The sequence below is a fragment of the Marmota marmota genome, unplaced genomic scaffold, assembly GCF_001458135.2.
Source record: "Marmota marmota marmota unplaced genomic scaffold, marMar, whole genome shotgun sequence".
NCBI classification, from domain to species: Eukaryota; Metazoa; Chordata; class Mammalia; order Rodentia; family Sciuridae; genus Marmota; species Marmota marmota.
Genome location: NW_026000305.1, coordinates 3,395,620 through 3,416,044, shown reverse-complemented (window position 1 = coordinate 3,416,044; position 20,425 = coordinate 3,395,620). Strand labels below are relative to the sequence as shown.

Genomic DNA, 20,425 nt, shown 5'->3' with positions numbered 1-20,425 from the left:
AATGTAAAGGAAACCATTAAATTTGACCATCTGACATACTATTTGATTTATACTATTTCATTTGTCTCTCATCCCTAGTATGCATATTCCATGTGGTCAGTAATTTTTGTCCTCTTTTGTTACTGCCACTTCCTCACTGTCTAGTACCTGGTAGGCATTCAATATTTGTTGAATAAATATATGACTAAATAATACAATCAGTAAACCATAGCAAAATCTAAACCGAGTCTGTATAATATATCTCGAGTCTTATTTCTTGCCCTTTACCCTGTATTTCATTTGCATGTCAAAAGAATTACGAAATGGGAAAAAAAGTGCCTCCCACTTCTCTAGTCCCTGCTTCTCTGATAGATATGTTCTATTTAAAGACTCTACTTCACAGGAGGCCAAGAAACGTTGTACATTACTCCTTGAAAACTTATTATTAATATTTTACCAAGGATTATAGTTTATTTAATCATCAATACAATAAAAATTGTGATTTTATGTGTAAGCGTGCATTACTTACCTTTGGGTGTTTTTGCAGTAAATTCAGGATCAAAACAAAAAGTATCATCTGGTTTTCCAGAAGCAGGTTTGAAAGGTGGTTGAACTTCTCTTTTATATAATTTCTAGAAATAACAGAGAACATTTAAAATGTTATTATATATGTTGAGCATTCCTAGTCCAAAATCTTAATTCAAAATGCTCCAAATTCCAAAATCTTTTGAATGTCAACAGGATATTATTGTGGAAAATTCCACAATAAATCTCACATGACAGGTTGCAGCTAAAATGCAGGCTGACTAAAAATCTTCTGTAAAATGACCTTCAGGTTATGTGTACAAGGTATATATGAAACATGAATGAATTTCGTGTTTAGACTGGCCCCATCCCGAAGGTATTACATACGAATATACAAATATTAAAAATCTGAAATCTATAATATTTCTATTTCCAAACACTTTAGACAAAGTAAGGTGAAGTAGAACATAATATTCACAGTTCTTAAAATAAGACTCATAATTCCTTCAGATATCTGTTATCTAAATTCTTAAAAAATTTAGAGACAATTGAGCATTTGCACTAGCTGGCAAACCAGGAGAATCTAATGAGACCAAAAAAAAACAGCAGTTATGCCACAACTTGCATTCACAAGGAATAAAATATTCAATTTCAGGTATAAAAAGCTGATTAGAATTCTCATTGGTGCTATAACCATATGGAATATGTCCTAATGTCAACCTGAAAATTAATCAATAATGTTTATATTATTAAAAATCAATAGTTAGACTATTTTCAATAAGTATGTATTTTAATTAAAGTACTATGATTTCCCATTGAAATGCACATTAAATATACTATTTAGGGCTTTATTCACAGAATAAAATGCAGTATTTTAAAAAATATTTTTTAGATGTTGATGGACCTTTATTATTTTCATTTATTTATATGTGGTACTGAGAATCAAAACCCAGGGCCTCACACATGCTAGGCAAATGCTCTTACCACTGAGCCACAACTCCAGCCCATAAAAATGCAGTCTTGTTTAACAATCTCATTTGCTAAAATTTTTATATTTAAAAACACAGTGGGGTGGAGCAAGATGGCAGCTAAGTTCCTCTGGCAATCTTTTCTCACAGACGCACTGAATACCTATTCATCCATCAATCCTACCTTCACAAAAGCTGATGAAATCAAGTCAGAGATTATAGTTCCAGTTTTTAGTATATAAAAAGGAAGCATCATATAAGGCAGGAAGGAAAGCAATATGGTGCCTACAACAAATTTGCTTCATCACTAATGACACACTTAGACTGTAAGTGGAGGCATAGGATAAAATAGTCCATACAAAAGGAACACAAGAGTAGCCATACTTTTATCACATTAAACCAATCTTATCAAATGCAGAGACAAGGAAAAGTCACTATATAAGGATAAAAGGGTCAATTCAGCAAAGTTAAATAACAATCCTAAACATATATGTATCCAATATAGAAGTACCTAAATATATAATGCAAATATTAATATACCTAAAAAAGAGGTAGACTCGTACTACACTACTTAGGGACTTTTAACACCCTAGTCTCAGCAATGGAGAGATCATCCAGACAGAATATTGACCCACAACGAGTGGAGTTAAATTGCACCAGAGACCAGTTTTTACCACTAAGAAATAACAAATATTTGAGGATATTCGTTAACTTAATTAAAATACTATAAATGTATCAAAGGACTGTTACTTAAATAATATGTATAATTTTCTGCTTTTACATGTTAGTTCAAAGTAAATTTAGTTTTAAAAGATAGAAAATATATGTATGCAACAATGTTTTAGAAAACTACTTTTCCACAGCTCACAGTTCCATAGAAAAATTTAGAGAGAGTTACATTAAAGGAATTTTCACATATTGAAATATGTAAACTTTCCACTAATTTATTTAAATTAAAGACAATGAATGGTGAGAAACGTTGATCAATGGGTACTAAGTTACACTTGGGTAGAAATCAAAAGTTCTGTTGAACTATTGCATAATAGGTTTACTATAAAAACAATAATGTACTGTACATTTCAAAAAATTTTAACAAAAGATTTTGAACATTTTCAGTATAAAGAAATGATAAATGGGGTAAGGGGTTGTGGCTCAGTGGTAGAGTGCCTGCCTAGCACATGCTGAGTTTGATCCTCAGCATCACATAAAAATAAATAAATAAAATAAAGGTATTGTGTCCAACTACAACTAAAAATTAATATTTTTTAGGAAAAAGAATGATAAATGTCAGAGGCGACAGACATGTTTACTCTGATTTAAACATTAAAAAACATACATGTCTCTAAACATTGCATGGTACCCCATACATAAGTACATATTTATGTTTTAATGTATTAGTTAAAAATATAAATCTAAAAAAATAAACTATTTAGATATAACAATGGGAGAAATGTACTTTCCTTTTTTCTAGGTAAGTGGAAAGGAAGAATAGAAAGAGCACTGTGAGAAAATGAAAAAGGAATACAAAGATACCTAAGATTTACATAGATATGACAAAGAGCTAGCTCCCATGCAGCATTCCCACTCAGTGGTGTTTTGGGGTATTACAACCAATGGATTACAAGATGATACGGTTTTGCAATAATCAAATTTTGCCAACTGAAACTGTGCATGGTGGCACATGCCTGTAATCCTAGTGGCTTGGGAGGCTGAAGCAGGAGGATCATGAGTTGAAAGCAGGCCTCAGCAAATCAGTGAGGCCCTAAGTGATTCAGTGAGATGTTGTCTCTAAATGAAATACAAAAAAGACTGGGGATGTGGCTCAGTGGTTAAGCACCCCTGAGTTCAATCCCTGGTACAAAAAAATAAAATAAAATTGCCTACTAAAACCTGTTCTACAAGCCAGAGGAAGAAATGATTTGATCAGTGAATAGCAGCTTTCTATCTCTGCATTAAAATAGATACTCTTTTCCTTTTGAGGGGATTTCAATACTCATGACAGAACCACATAATATCAAAAATGTTTAACTATGATTATTATTAACACATAAAATATATAAAGCTGTTCTATAAATCAAACAAAAACTAAATCTAAGAAACTCTTATTAGTTTGAGAAGAGCAAATTTTAAAAATCTATACATGACCCAGTAGAATTTATCAGTCTGATTTCCTATCCTGTCAAAAATTTAATAAAATTGTAAAATTCTTAATACATTTAAATTTTTCAATTAAATACACCTTACATTCTTCATATACATTTCCTATAAGAACTGTTACATACTTCACACCCTTTCCCTTTTTCTTCCTCTTATATTCCCTAGCTTAGAATAAGGGCAAAAGATTAACTACATTAAACAGATATAACAATTGATAAACAAAAATATACTATTACCACACACCTACTGGTTCATGATAAATTCCATGATTTGCAATATTTATAAAAAAGAATCTCACTCTAAATATGACACATGGATTATCAGCAAAGTCCATATATTTTACTTATAATTTTATGCTCCTTCTAATATAAAGTTATTTAATAAAAAAATTTCTACTCAACTTACATTCCAGTCAATATTTGCAAAAAAAAGATGTCTTTTAATTTCCTCAACTCCTTCTGAACCTATAAAAATGGAAAGAATACTTTAATGGCATGCTTTAAAAAAATCTTGCTACTTGGTTTAATTGGCTATTATCTGTTAATAGGACTATACACATTTCATAGATTTCTCAAAGTGAAAACATCTATGATTTCTTTTCTGGCATGTTATTCATTTGTCCTTTTACTTCACTACAATAAAAAAAACCTGATGTTCATAATGAACTGTACAGGGTAGTGAATTCGTGTTCAATATAACATTAAAAGTATATTTTCTTTACTTCATAATTCAACCCAATACCTCAGGTTTGTATGACAAATTAAAAACTACAAGGAATAAAATCATTCTATTATTTTAACTAAACAATTCAAATAGGATAATAGGATCACATCTAGATCCAGAGAAGGCTATCAGAAAGTAGTCATATAATAAGTATTAATGGCAACATTCTATTTACTTTGAAAAATATTAGGAAGAACAAAATAATTATCCTCAAATATCTAAAAGGGTTACCTATACAAGGTAAGATTCTGTGAATTATGTCAAAAGAGGTAATCCATAACATATACATACTGATATACATAAAATAAAAGTTTTGATTAACTAGTCTAGTCTATTTTTTAACCTTTTAAACTTTTATATAATAAAGTTTATTGTTTCTAGAACAAAATGCACAATTCCAGGCATAATTGTGTAGCAAACGCAAATGAACTTAACACTTAAAACAAGAAAGAATAAAGATGTAGTTATACTCCCCAAGTTGCAGTATATAATTTTAAAGATAAGAAAATAAGCATTACCCAATCTATTTGATGGATTTCTTTTGAATAACATCCTTAGAAGACTCTGTGCTTCAGCACTAAGAAACTGAGGCATTCCAAGTTTTGCTCTGAAAAAGAGGATTTTAAAAAATTTTACTTAAACTGATCATACTTGTAAATGGACAAATCTAAAAATAAATCTTAACTTTTTTTTTACAATGGCAAATAGTGTCCCTTATATTGTAGGGAATATAACAAAACATTAAAATGTTCTTTTACCTCAATGTAAAATCAAATTAATTTTTCCCAAACTGAAAGCAAGTGATTTGTTTCGAAAATAAAATGAGTGTGCATACTTACTTTAATATCATATTCATGGTCTCATTTCTGTCTTTACCTTGAAATGGCAGAGTACCAGTAAGCATTTCAAACTAAAAGAATAAAATAACCTCAGAGTCAATTTAGCACAACTTAGAATATATAATAAAATTTCTTAGAAAAAACTTGAAACTTATAGTACATGAATATTAAATTATTCAAGATTTACATGAGACTGGGTCAAAATAGAACTAGAAAACTTGGTCACATAAGGAAATAACATTGTTGACATGGAAATCTTAACAACCCCTCAAATGCTACATTTGTTAAAAATAAATTATTTCCCCACTAGTTGTCATTACCATTTTCTATTAATGTACCACTCTTCCAATCCCTAAATTTCATAAATTTTAGTGATACCTTTTTCTTTGATCTTTATCCTTGCTTTCATCTGTATCACTTTTCCTGTTATTAAAGTTAGTCATGACTTCATTTGAAATGATTTCCTCTTCTTAAATTCTAGAATCTTACAAGTGTCTTGTAAGGCGTTCTTTTGGTCACCCTATTTCTAGTTTCTTATACTTCCAATCCACTTATATATTGCTGCCAAAGCTAATATTCATAAAGCACATATTTTCTCTAACTTGCATCCTGTTTAAGAATCTACAATACTGTATCACTTCTCAGAAAAACAACACAAACACAGGTTTGCAGTTTCACTTCCTCCAACTTTGCCCTCTTTCTTCACTACTCTAGTCAAACTAGTTCCCAAAGCCTTTGCTAATATCATCATAATCCTCTCCTTCTTGACATGCAACAATTCAAATTTTACCTATCACTCAAGGCATAACCTGAGTTCTAGCTCCCCTACTTTTTCTAGGTCAACTTTTATGAAGTTTCTCTGAATCCTAAAGTACTTCTGGATAGTTTATTTAGCTATTGCAATTGTTTCCCCAACCAGATTGTATGTGTTCTAGGTCAGATAAAATGCCAAATATACTTCAAATCAGTTTCCACCTCACTGATGTGTCATACACTGTGTCATTCAGTGATAAATAGGCAAAGTGGATTATCAGATGTCAGAAGCAAATTATATCTGATTTAATAGCTATTTACCTATCATCCTACTTACTGCTATATATTCTATGTGTAATCTCATATCAAATTAGTCAGTCTGTCTTCAATAAGCATCTAATAAATGATCCCTAGTCTAGTTACTGTGTGATGAAAAGTAACACAAAACACAATTCTTCCTTTCAAGAGGATTACATTCTAGGCAATGCCTGAAACAAATGGACAATAAAACATTGTATGTTAAGGTGATAAACTCTAAGATATCAAATTAAAATAAAAAAATCATATAACTGCTAAACTCAGCATTCCGAAATCTAGAATCTGAAATACCTTGCTCAAAGTCTCAAATTTGTAAAGTTTATAACAATGCTGCCATTTACCTTTGTAGTAACAACTTCAAAAGACTAAAATCCTAATTATTTTAAAACAGCTAGCCAACCACAACTTTTAAGCATTAATCATGAATTAATAGAAGCTTATTTTTAGTGACACATTCCAAAATTTTAACTAAACTAAAATTCCAAATAATATGAACTATATTCTGACATGATTAATAAAAATAATACTACTTACCATAAGTACACCATATGACCACCAATCAGCACTCTGTGAATGGCCTCGCCTATTTACTACTTCAGGAGCCATATACTCTACTGTACCACAAAACGAGTAGGCCTTCTTTTCCTGATCTACTGACTCCTTGCTGAGTCCAAAGTCTATAACAACAATATAAAAACATTGAAAACCTTCAGAAAATAGAAAACAACAACAACAAAAAATAAGGTGTTAAACATGAAAACAATTAATGGATAGTCTACAATTACTCCTAAGAAAACTATACAATGAGACCAACAATAGAAAACAGCCTATATTTCATAATGATACACTTGAAGAAGCGAAATACTGTTGGATTAAATCTCATGATCACAATACCTACCTTCAGGTCTGTGCTACAATATCATGCAACAGTTTTGAAAGAATAACATTTAAATCAAAGTTGTCATATGGATCTAAATTTTAAAACAGACAAAGGCAAGGTAGCAATTTAGTTTTAAAATATTAAAAAAGCAAAATTTTGCTAAGGCAAGTTGCATTTTTGTTTAAAGCTTTCAAAAAACTAAATATACGAATATAAAATCAATTTTATTTTTATATACTAGGAACAGAGATATGTAAATTGAAATTTTAAAGGTACCATTTTTAACACTCCCCAAATCCCAAGAAACCTACAGGCAAAAATATACAAAATATATGCAAAATTTGTATGCTGAAAATTGAAAACTTTCATGAAAGTAATAAAAGTAGACCTAAATAAATAGAGAGAAGTATTGTGTTTATTGGCTGGAAGATTCAATGTTGTTAAGAGGTCACCTTTCCAAAAACTGATCTATGGATTCAATAAAAACTTCAATAAAAACCCCTGTGATTTTTTTGTTAATTCAACAAATTGATTCCAAAATTTATGTGAAAAGACCAAACCTGTACCTTCTCTTTCCTTCCACTGCTAACTCCCTCTGCCCCATGATGTGCATGCTTTAATCTACTAAACCCCCTTCTATTTTTATTACTATTTTCATTAGTATATTAAAATTATATATGAAATCTGTATTCATTGTGGTACATTTGTACATGGATACATCATAATCTGGAAATTTCATTCCCTGTAACTTTCCCATGTTTTCCCCTGCTCTTTTCCTCTCAAACCCTTTCCACTACTCTACTAGTCTTCTGTCTATTTTCATGAGATTCATTTTTTTTCCTATTTTTTTTAAATCTACAAATTCCACATATGCAAGAAAACATTTGACCCTTGGCTTTCAGGGTGTTTTTTTTTTTTTTCATCTCACTTAGCATTATGTTCTGCTGTTGCATCCATTTACCAGCAAATAACATAACTTTATTCTTCTTTATGGCCAAGTAAAACTCTATTGAACATGTACACATTTTCTTTATCAATGTGTCTTTGGTGAACACCAAGAGTGATTCCATAACTTGCTGAGTGTGTCACTGTTTAAAGATTTTAGTGTTACACCTCTAACTCCATTTCCCCCGTAAGTTCTACAACTTCTACTATATGTATGGTTTTGCATACTGCAGTGATTAAGATCATATTAGGACCCAATGTAACAGAAGTGGCTATATATTGCCAAATGATTTATTGGAATATTGCAAAAAAAATTCCATTGAAGGTAAGATTTTTAAACAAGTCATGCCAGAATAGGAAAAGTATTAATAAAAAATCCATCCTCATTCCAAAAGCAAAGATTAATTCAAAATGGACCATAGACCTGTATTCTCATAAAATTTCAAACTATAAATTTCCAAAAGAAAATGTAGAAAAAAAAACTTGGTGAACCTGTGAGATAAGAATTTCTTAGATACAACATCAAAAGTATAATACATAGAATAAAAAAAGCTTATGTACTGGATGTCATCATAGTAAAAACTGGTCTTTAAAATATTCTAAGAGAATCAAAAAGAAGCTAGATGGGAGAAAATATTTGCAAATCACATATTAGATAAGTGACTTATATTTTTAGTATATAAAACCCACAAAATTCAATATGAAAAAAATAATCTAATTTTTCCAAATGGGCAAAAGATTCAAAGAGGCACTTCTCCAAAGAAACCTATACATGTCAAGATGCTCAGTTTCATTAGTTATTAGAGAAACACAAAATAAAACCATAATTAGATATAACTACATGTCTATTAGAATAGCTAAAATAAAACATACTAACACCAGGAACTGGAAAGGATAAAGGGCAACTATGGGTCTCATACACTGCTAGTGGAAAGGCAAAATGGTACAACCATGCTGGGGAAAAGTGTGGAGTTTTCTCATTAACTATACACTTACCATATGATCAATTATGTCATACTTAGGTGATTACTCAAGTGGAATAAAAATGTATGTTCATGCAAAAACTTATATACAAAAGTTTATTGCAGTTTTATTCATTACTGCCCCAAACTGGAAATAATCCAAATACCCATTAATTGCCAAATGGATAAACAAACCAAGATACCACCATAAAATGGAAATATCACTCAGCAATTAAAAAAGTAGTGATACATTCAACAATACAGAAGAATTTCAAATGCAGTATCCTAGACAAATACAGCTGGGCTTAAAAGGCCATATAATGTATGTCTATGTTTATATACTTCGTGGTAAAGGCAAAACTGTAGTAACAGAAAGTAGGTTGTTGTTAGCTTAAAGTAAAGGGAGGACTGATTTTTAATGGTCTAATTTCAGGAGCTATAGAACTATTTTGTACTATTATCTTGTTGCTAGTTATAAAAGTGCAGTATTTGTTAAGACTTGCAGAGTCATATTTTTAAATAAAACTTTATAGTTTTAAATAATTGCAGTTACATAAAACATTACAGGCATCTTATTTACCCTTTCCCCAGTTCCCTCATGATAACATCTTGCAAAATCATAATACAATAAAATAGCCAAGATATTGACACTGGTGCAATCAAGATACAGATTCCCATTACAAGGATCAGAAAGATCAGTTTTACTGTATGTGAATTATATACAATTTTAAAAATAAAAAGCTACATGACCAATATGGGTCACATTAGATTGGGTAGAGAGAAGTAATGGGAGGGGAGGGGAGGGGAGGTGAGGGGGGGGAATGGAAGGACAGCCGAATAAAACAGACATTATTATTGCTGTGGATATATTCATGACTGCATGACCAATGTAATTCTGTAACCTGTACACTTAGAAAAATGAGAAATTATATCCCATCTGATTCAAATGTATGATATGTCAAGATCATTGTACTGTCATGTGTAACTAATAAAAAAAAGAAATAAAATAAATAAAATAAAAGGCTACAAGACCAATATTACATCTTATGATAGAAGAGAACAATAACAATTTTAGGGCCCCTCAAAGCAGATTTTCTCACAAATGCTCAATATTTTCATTTAAAGTATCTCTTACCCTTATTTAATAACTTTATATACTATAATTTTAATTTCTAAAAATCTTTTTAATATCTTAAATATTAACTTGCTGTATTTTGAGACTTTTAAGACATGCACATTCCTTTTAGAAAATTAAATATAATAACAGTCTTTGAGGTCAGTTCAGCTGCATCTCTTATAGAGAAGGATACTGGCTTCTTCGTTCACTTCAGGGAGAGGGGGAAAAGGGAGAGAATTTTTTTTTTGTCTTTCTGTTACTTTCCAGAGATTTACGCCAAGAGATAAAAAGTTCCTTTGTCATAAAATTTCTGACAAAACTGATGTTTAACACTAAAGTCTGCTCAGCAATTAAATGACAAAAATTTTACCATTATAAAACAAGCCACAAGATTAAATGAGATAGATATTAAACACTGGTTTTTCCAAGCAACTAGTTTAGGAAAAAAATATAGAAATCAGAGACATAAAGGAAGGGTTTTGGGAAGAGGAGGTCAAGGGTGTATTTCAGATGACTGTAAGCTTAAATGACTCTAAGATTTTAAATTTTAAAATGCATGCCCAGAACACAATCAATTTGATGAGGATTTATAATTAAGCAAAAGCAATTCCAATGATAAATTAGCAAGTAATCTTAAAAATTACTAAAATGATTTTCTTATGTACACATTTTCTCTTAAATACTTAAGAACTGTGTGATTTAAATTTCTATACATTTCTCATTCCTACCTTTCTTACCAACCCCTAAATTATGGCCCTCAAAACCACATTATAGCAACTACAGAATTTAATTTTGAGTTCAAGTTATATTTTTAATGTGTTATTATTATTAGATATTTTTTCTACCAACAGGCAAGTCCTTATATAATTAAGATTTTTTTATATACTATAGGGGGTAAGTTTTCAGAAATATTAAGTCGTGTACAATATAAATAGTGCATAAGCAAGTATGCAGATATCTGTGGATATCTACTCTCCTTTTAGTAATGTTTGGCTATACAATCTAATCTCAGTATGAGACAAATAATCCTGAAAGCACCATTAAAGCAGAAACTTTTCTATAGTCCATTGCCATTCCACAGTAGCTTGTTAAACATTAGGTCCATTCCTAAGGTTTGTTTTGCAACACCAGAGATTGAATCCAGGGGTGCTCTTACCTTGAGCTACATCCCCAGTCCTCTTAATTTTATTTTGAGACAGTCTTATTAAATTTCCCAGACTAGCCTTGAACTTGTGATCCTCTTGCCTCAGCCTCCAGAATAAATTGGATTATAGGTCGATGCTACTAACATCCAGCTGTCTTGAGAAGCTTGAATATCAACAGGTAGGGGGAAAAAGACCAATGCTTTTGTCTAAGATTACTCTTGGGAAAGTTTACAATGTTGGAGATGATTCTGCCTAGATAAGACATTCCTAAATCACTGTAGTCCACCCAGAGCCCACTGGTATCAATGAAAACAGCAATCAGCCTGCTATATTTTGATTATAGTATTTAAAATATCAAATAGAAAATAGGAAAAGAAAGACAGAAAGGGGGTAGGACATACAGAAGGAAAGACAAAGCAGGGAAAAAAGGCAGAAAAGAAGAAAAATTAAAAGGAAGGGAGGAAGGAAGAAAGTATAAAGAAATTAAAGAAAAAATATAATAGAAGAAAGTTTTAAAATAATTGCTGTAAAGGGTCTCACTTTAACAAACCTTACTGGAATACTTCTGAGGTTTAATTCACAAGTGTACTTTTTATCACAAAACTCTGAATTAGGTTATAATCATAAAACTATAAATCACCAAATAATATTCATTACTGTATATTTCCTTTAAAATAAATAGTGGTACAACTGTAACAAAAATACTCTGCATTGTAAAAAGAAATAATAAGTCATATTTTCTTACTATCACATACCTTGTGTCCAGTGCTTATAAACTAACATTGATCCTAACTACTCTTTCCTCCTCAGCCAGTTTAAGTCTCTAAAAGCTATACAAAAGCAGAATTCCAATTAGAAGACTAAATATAATACAACTTAGCATAATTATTCACCCAACTAAACTTACTGTGGTGGAGAGATAAAGGTAAAATTTATTCTACTCTTTTTTCCATCTCCTTTTGTCATCTCTGACAAAACAGATATGACTTATTAAGAAAAAAATGAAAGGAGCAATTAAATTCCAATTAGCTTTTTGATTAATGTTCAATTGCTTTAAAATAAAAAAAATTATATGTTATATAAAATTTCAAAATTCTTTTGTTCTTTCTTCATACTTTTTCTTTTCAGCTTTCAATCCCTTGCAAACTTACATTGTTTCTTAGATATATGAAAAAGAGAATCAGGCTATGAATCAATAAGATTCACTAAAATTTATATTAACTTTGACACATTTACTTTTGATTTCAAAGTAACACCTTTATACTTTAATTTTACATTGATGCAGTGCACTAAGGAATTTAGAGCAACTAACCTTCCAAACTTCTACCAGTATAAAATTGTCTGTAAAGATCAAATCTTCATTTTTTCTTGCATGCTGATAATTAAACATAGAATTTACCATCTACTCAAAGCATATGTAAACTTTGAGATTGGTCCACTCAGCAAAATGCCTTTGAAACCCATGCAAATTATACCAAGAATTAATGGTACTTTCCTTTTCATTGCTGAATAGGATTCCATTATATGGATGCATCACTGTTTATCCATTCACCCTTTGAAGAACACCTGGGTCTTTTCCAGTCTTGGGTTTTTACAAACAGAGGAGCTTTGAACATTCATGGATAGGTTTTGGTGTGAATGTAAGTTTTTACTTCTCCAGCTAAACAGGAGTGTGATTGCTATGTGGCTCTACAAAACTGGTTTATATAATACTCTCAGAATAATAAAATTATAGATATAGAACAGAAAAGGGTTTGCAGAGTAAATAAATGGGGAGAGAGGTTGTCACTATATTTCAAACATCATGAGTATGGTAAAATCTTTCAGTCTATGCTGAAAATAAGATCATGTATTTTTAGCTAGAAAATCAAACATTTTTATTTGTACAGTGCCTGAATTTTAAATTTTAAATCATAATTAAAATTTAATAAAAGCTACCTAACCTTTAATTAAACTTATTTCACTAGATTAACAAAATGCAAATCGAATGATGAAAGAAAAAAAAAAAACAGACTGAGACAAACAATAAAATAATGAAAAATGAAAAACACTGGGTTTAGTACATAGGAAAGTTTGCATACCTGTTAACTTGATATGTCCTATTTCATCAAGCAAAATGCTGCAAAACAAAATTCACATTCAGTAAGATGGAATAAAATATTTCATATAACACATTTATATAAAAACATCAGGTCATTATTATGAAATAATGACCTATATAAAACAGGTCATTATTTGGTATATTAAAAAAAATTTAAGTAATTAACTTAAAACTAAGGTTTGTTCATATGAAAATTACTTTTAACAAATCAGTTTCATTATGTAATTCAGGGATTGTGGCTCAGCAGCAGAGAACTCGCCTAGCATGTGTGAGGTGCTGGGTTCAATCCTTAGTACCACATACAAAAATAAATAAATAAAATAAAGGTATTGTGTCCAACTACAACTAAAAAATATTTAAAAATTAAAACATGTAATTTTTACAGAATTTCTTATAATTTTTTAAAAAAAACTTAATGGGTTATGTCAAAATGTAGTTCTAATAGTAGAAATATAAAAAACAGTGATACATAAGGAGAATATAGTTTTACTTTTCTGGCTTCAGGTCTCTATATACAATTCCTAATTGATGCAGATGATCCAAAGCAAGGGCCAGTTCTGCGAGGTAAAATTTCACATCTTCCTCTGTAAACAGAACCTGAAATAAAATAATAATATACCATTTGATCTTTCTTCTAATATTGAGTATTTTAAAAAATGTACTTCTTTAAAAACCAGTAGACAAATTTGGGAAAATAATAAGAAAATGAGTGCAGTCAATTCTTATTGATTGGAATAATGATTATGTATACAAAGAATTAAGATTTCTAGATAGGTGAAACTAATTTCTTTATGAATCTTTTTTCTTAAATATTACCCATTTTAATGTTAATCTTTCTAAGACATGATGTTTTTATATCTTCTTATACTAAGTATACTACATATAATTCACCCTTTTTGATTATCTTGTGGTACACTTAGGTATTTGAAGTATATGATATTTTGCTTTAACACTGGTAATTCCATTATTTGTTACTCTCTCTTTCACCATCTACTCTCACTTCTCAGGTATTTCATTTCATTCAGCTACACAAACTGAAAGTCTCTAATATACCACTATGAGTTGTTGAACTAGTAGTTATTATATCACACACAATTCTAAACTCATCTCTGATCTAAGAGGTACCTCTAAGCCTCTTCTGTTAGCAAAGTTTACGAATTTAATGACACTGTATTCCAAAATCTTTCTGTGCTTGGAAAGAGAGCTGTTATAACAAAATGAATATAGTACTAAACTTGAAACCAAAAAACACAGTTTAAAATCAGACATCACTTAGCCCCCTTAGCCTCAGTTTCTAAGTCTAAAAAATAAGGAAAATATCTGTATTATCTCCCTCGGTTCTTGTCAGAATTAAATTAGTTTATATGAGGCAAAAATATTTTTAAACTGTAAAATATTTTATGTACAACAAGAAGCTATTGTTGTAACAGTTTACATCTATATTCATTCACAAGTAAATGTTAATTTATATACCAAATTGGGAACTATTCCATGATTATATGTAAATTTTAGAGTTTATTAAGGGCTTCCAATTGGCAAAAGTGGTTTTTTTTAGCCCTGAGTTATTTTCATTAAAAAATGGGTCATTAATAAGGCTCAAAATTTGAATAAAATATCATAAAATCCAATAACCAGTTTTGCCATTTAGTATTATGGCCACAACATTTCACAATATATAATTCAAACTACTAATAAAACTCAAGAGAGTAAGCAATTAAAGATACATTTTAAAATGATCAATGGAAAAAAAAACAAATATTCATTATCTAAGTTTCAGAAGTATTAATTTGGACTGTTTATATTATAGAAAACAATACTTGTTACTTGTTTAAACTTACGGGCAAGAATAATCAAAATGTTCATTGAAACCTAACACAAGAGTAAACCCTAAGTAAAAGTTTTTTACAAGTATAAAGGAAGATGGCTAGGGATGTGTCTAAGGGGTAGAGAACTTGCCTAGCATTCATTAGGGCATGGGTGGTTTGATCCCCATCATCAGGGGAAAAAAAACTCAAAGGAAGAAACATTGTCTAGGTTAAAGTTTATGTCAAACCTAACATCAAGCCATGAAGTTGTCTGGGTACAAAGCCTCATGATTTATACAAATAAGAAATTTACTAAGTAACAATTATGCACCAACTACAATTAATTATATGTTAAACAATGTACATTCATTATTTTAAGAGTCTTCCAAACAACTCTATGAAGTAGGTATTATCCACATCTTACAAATAAGATTTAGTGAGTAACTAATTTGCCCAAAATAATATACCAAGTATGAAGGTTAAGGATTTAAACACAGGGATAGGATATGTGCCCCTAAGAATGATCTTTTCCACAGAAGCCACTTCTATCACCTGACATACTATGATTTCTTTCTAAATTTTAAGTTTACTGCCAATAATGCTTTCATATTTTTTAATTATCCTACTCATAAATCCCTCTCCAAAATGAAAATCATTCAAAATTTCAGTATGAAGAAAAACTTTCTTAATCTGTTATTACAGTTTTATTACATTATTTGTGTATATATGTGTATGAATGTATGAATTATATTAACATGCTTGAAATCATGCTACACATATTAGTGTTCTCCTTTATCAGAATTTAATATTATGTTATAATATTATATTATTTATCCTGACTTAAACAGTTTTCAACAACTGCACAGAATTAACCATACTCATTTGCCGTGATGTACGTCACTGTTCTCCTGGATAATTAGGATATTTCCAGTTTTTCACTGTTTAAAATAACTATGAAATAGGCATACATCTTTATAAGTATAACGATTATTTTCCCAAAATGAATTCCTCAGGAATAAAACAGGTATAAATAGGTATAAATAGTCCAAGATTCCTGATATACACAATAAAATTGGTTTCCAAAAAGGTTACAATAGTTTCCACTCCCATCAGCAGTTTAAGATGGCATTTGTCTTTCCACATCTATGACACCATGAAATAAATCATTAAAAATCTTTCTACATTTGATATACAAAAATGGGATCAATGTTGATTTAATTTAAATTTTTATTCTTATCGTGAACATTTCTTGTGTTTAGTAGTATGTTTTTATTTTCATGAAAAAACAGTAATGTTTTTGCCTGTTTTCCACTATTAACTATTTGGTCAATTGGTACAGGCCTTTTAAGTGTTAAAAATGTCATTTCTCCATCATATCAGTTGCAAATATTTTCCAACTATGTGTTGTTTTTTAATGTTCAATAGTTCTTACTTTTATATAGTGTAATTTATTCATCATTTCTGCATGCATTTTCTTAACTGCTATAATGCTTAATAAGACCTTCTCCATTCAATGGTCAACTTAATATTTATCTGTATTTTCTTTTAGGATACAGTAATTATTTTCCAGACTTAGCTCTTTAATATAAGAAAAATTTACATTTTATATGATAGAAATGGTATTTTCAATTAAGAAAAAACTAACCAATTCTCAAATGCCATTTACTGAACAATTTGTTTGCCACAAATCTATGATACTTCCTTTATACATAATAATATGTATAAAATTATACATAATAATATGTCATATATAATAGGATATTGTTAGGCCACATAGTATGCTTCTAATCTTACTTTGAAACTGTGATGTGTTGTTTATAGGGCCTTTATAAAGGCTGTTGTTGTTTTTGAGGCAGATCTCACTATATTTCCCAGGCCAGTCTCAAACTCCTGGGCTTAATAGATCCTTCTGCCTCAGCCACCCAAGTAAGCTGGGACTACAGGTGGACACCACTGCACTAAGTTCAAAGCTTTAGAATTTTAACAAAGAAATAGAGAAAAGGAAGAGTGCCCTTTAAACTTTTCAAAATTTCTTAGTTTTTTTCATTTGTTTAATTTCCTGCCCATAGTATAAAATAATTATGCCAATTTCAAACAAAAATTCCTATTGTAGCTTTGTTCAAATTTTGTTAAAATAATGAATTAATTTTAACCAGCAGCTTAAAAATAACCAGTCATTCATTAAACCATATTTTATTGATGTTAGTAAAGTAGTGCATAAATTTTTTGTGTTTGCATAAGTGTGTGTGTGTGTGTGTGTGTGCGCACATGCGCGCGCGCAATCTGTGGAAAAGAGATATTTTGAAACATAACTTTCCTTTAAAATATAAATAATATACACTATAAAATTCCTTAAAACATACCAAAAATGTACTTTCAAAAGTGTATTTCTAAGGAAAAGAATAAGTCTTATATTGGATTATTTAACAATGTTTTTATATATACAAGTGAAGTATAACCAACAAACAACTAATTATAATACTCTGCCTATAGAAGTAAACATTGAATCAATTTTTTAAAGCCTGTTCAATGAATAAACTAATTTATTTTCTTTGGGAAATGCATTTAAAATGCTTGCTCTTACCTAATATTCCAGACTTTTAGGAATCAAAACTTACTGACTGCATCTCTGTGCTAGTATGGGTTTAGATAGTCCCACATCGAGAATGGAGGTCTGAAGAGTTTAAAAGAAAATTAGAAATGACTACAAGTAAGAATTTTGCACAAACATTTGTGACACTTCTATAATCTAACACAAGAAATAATGAACTCTGGAGCCTTGTCATATTGTTGTCCCTATAAACCTTGGGATCAGCTTTTAAAAAATTCTTTAAAGAACCATCTTGGAAGGGGATTCCTACACAGACCCTATCATATACTGAATTCTGTTCTATAATGATAAGTATACCAAGAACGCACTCTATGTTCATGCATGGCATGTCACTGTAGTAGAGATAGAGATATATAAGGCAGAGACCTTAGCCACTTAATCACTGGCTAATATCCCAGAAACACATTCTTCCTTTTTCACAGCAAGTTCCATAGCTCTGGGAAACCACAATAACTCTCCCACACCCAACACTGTAAATTCTGGAAGTGAGATTTTGAACCACTATCATCCAGTTAAAACAGTCCTCCCAGTCTATTTCAGGACAAAATGAAGTAGACAAGGACTAGAGTTGTTCTCCTAACTGAAACATCTAAAACACAGGACAAAATATATGAAATGGTATTTTTAAAGACAATGGACAACTGGCAACAAAAGACAGCGAATACTGAAAGATGAAGAACAAACAAGGCATGTCCTAAAATTTCCCCAGCTTACCACCTGAAAAAATTTCCAAGTAGTAGTGCAGGGAGGGCTAAATTAATTGGAGCCCAGAAGAGTATCCGATGTAATGGGTTGGAGCTATCAGTCTGAGAGGAGGACAGAATTCACAGGATAAAGAAATAGAACAAAGAAAATAGCAGAGAGAACTCTAGAGAGATGTAGACAGTCTCCTCAAGCATACAACAGAGAAATGCTTAGCATATAGAAGTGAAGATATTACTCTGAACCAGGAAAAGAAACAAGGATTACAGGGATTGATCCATGGAACTCACACTAGGCCAGTAATAGTTCCCATTTCCTCCAGCCAGAGCAGAAAAACCTCATACATAAAGTATCAGATAGAGTAATCAGAAGGGTTTTACTTCAATAGTACAGAAAAGTTAACTCCTGGCCAAATGCTATTCTGGACCAGTTTAACAACCAGTAAGACCTGAAGATAATACTACTTTGACCTCCTGAAAAAAAATAAACTCAATTAATATCCACAGATATTCATTACCTTACAAGGTACATTTCACAGTATTTGAAACCTAGTAAGAAACTCCAATCATATATCAGAGGAAAATACCTGAGCCCAAGAAAAGAATACCTTTAAAGGATTATGAGAATCTACCAAGCTCACAAAGGACCAGGATAACTCCAGTTCTCAACATTCAGAATACAATACCTCACAATTTCAAGTATATTGGTTAAGTCATTATGAAGAGTCTTGCTTCAACAGTGGGGAACGATAACCCTAATCAAAATGCTGCCCTAGTCCCATGTAACAAAGCTTAAAATCAAGACCCAGTGGCTGCAGGTGTAACCCAGTGGTCCAGAGCTTGTCTAGCAAGTGTGAGACCCTGGATTCAATACCTAGTACTTTAAAAACAAACAAAACCATAACAAAAACAAAAACAAAACAAAACAAAAGATGATAAAAGTATTTCAAGAACAAAGTATTTTCAACTTTGTTTTCAACAACTTCAGTTAAGAACAAAGCTATATATCATATCATTTATAGGAAAACAAAAGTATCTAGCATGCAAAATATTATATTCACAATGTCTACCATCCAATAAAAATGATCATGCAAGTATTCTGCCATTAAAACATGACAGAAGTCATGGACAATACTTGCACAAATGGGGATGGCTGTATTCCAATTAAAATTTATCCATAAGGAAAAAAATCTGGCCATATTCAGCCTAAAGACGATAGTTTCCTGACCCTAAGTTAAAGATTCATATTATAAGCACTAAAGAAATTACTAAAATAATAACCAAAATGCTATAGTTAATATTGATAAGAAAACAGCAGTGATTAAAAAATAAAATAGTACAAAAATTATTTAAAAGGAAAAAAAAAGAATATATGAGACTTAAAAGAGTATAAGTAGCAACTGGTAGATTTAACCCCATTTCAATGATCATATGAAATGTAACATATTTAAAATCCCAGTTAAAGATATTTCATATTGGATAAAAAGCCAGGAAACTTTATGATTCCTTAAATACGACACATTAAAATATGAAGATACAAATGGGTAAAAAAATTAAAATTTGGAAAATGATATACTAAACCAATACTAATAGTTTTTTTAAGCACCTAGAGTACTTTGATATTAACATCAAAGTGGATTTCAAAGTAAAAAAATGAAAAAGTAAGTCAACATAATGATAAAAGAGTCAATCCATCAAGAAGAAATAATGTTCGTAAAGGTTTATGAACCTGCCAGGTGCAGTGGAGCACACCTGTAATCCCAGCAACTCAGGAGGTTGAGGCAGGAAGATTGCGAGTTCAAAGCCAGCCTCAGCAATGGTGAGGTGCAGAGGAACTCAGTGAGACCCTGTCTCTAAATGAAATACAAAATAGGGCTGGGGATGTGGCTCAGTGGT

The 20,425-nt window shown here is 30.7% G+C and overlaps 1 protein-coding gene across 3 annotated transcripts in view; it reads right to left on the bottom strand.

Annotated features, from left to right (window-relative positions):
• The window catches only part of Rps6ka6 (ribosomal protein S6 kinase A6), a 101,765-nt gene that overhangs the window by 23,741 nt on the left and 57,599 nt on the right, over nucleotides 1-20,425 (bottom strand). For all 3 annotated transcript variants that reach the window (XM_015502134.2, XM_048797296.1, XM_048797297.1), the window contains 7 exons: nucleotides 13,903-14,009; nucleotides 13,393-13,430; nucleotides 6,797-6,939; nucleotides 5,192-5,262; nucleotides 4,871-4,959; nucleotides 4,035-4,093; nucleotides 509-611 (listed from right to left, as the gene is read on the bottom strand). In XM_015502134.2, coding sequence (XP_015357620.1) covers nucleotides 509-611; nucleotides 4,035-4,093; nucleotides 4,871-4,959; nucleotides 5,192-5,262; nucleotides 6,797-6,939; nucleotides 13,393-13,430; nucleotides 13,903-14,009 — 610 coding nt within the window. The remainder of the gene's footprint in view (nucleotides 1-508; nucleotides 612-4,034; nucleotides 4,094-4,870; nucleotides 4,960-5,191; nucleotides 5,263-6,796; nucleotides 6,940-13,392; nucleotides 13,431-13,902; nucleotides 14,010-20,425) is intronic.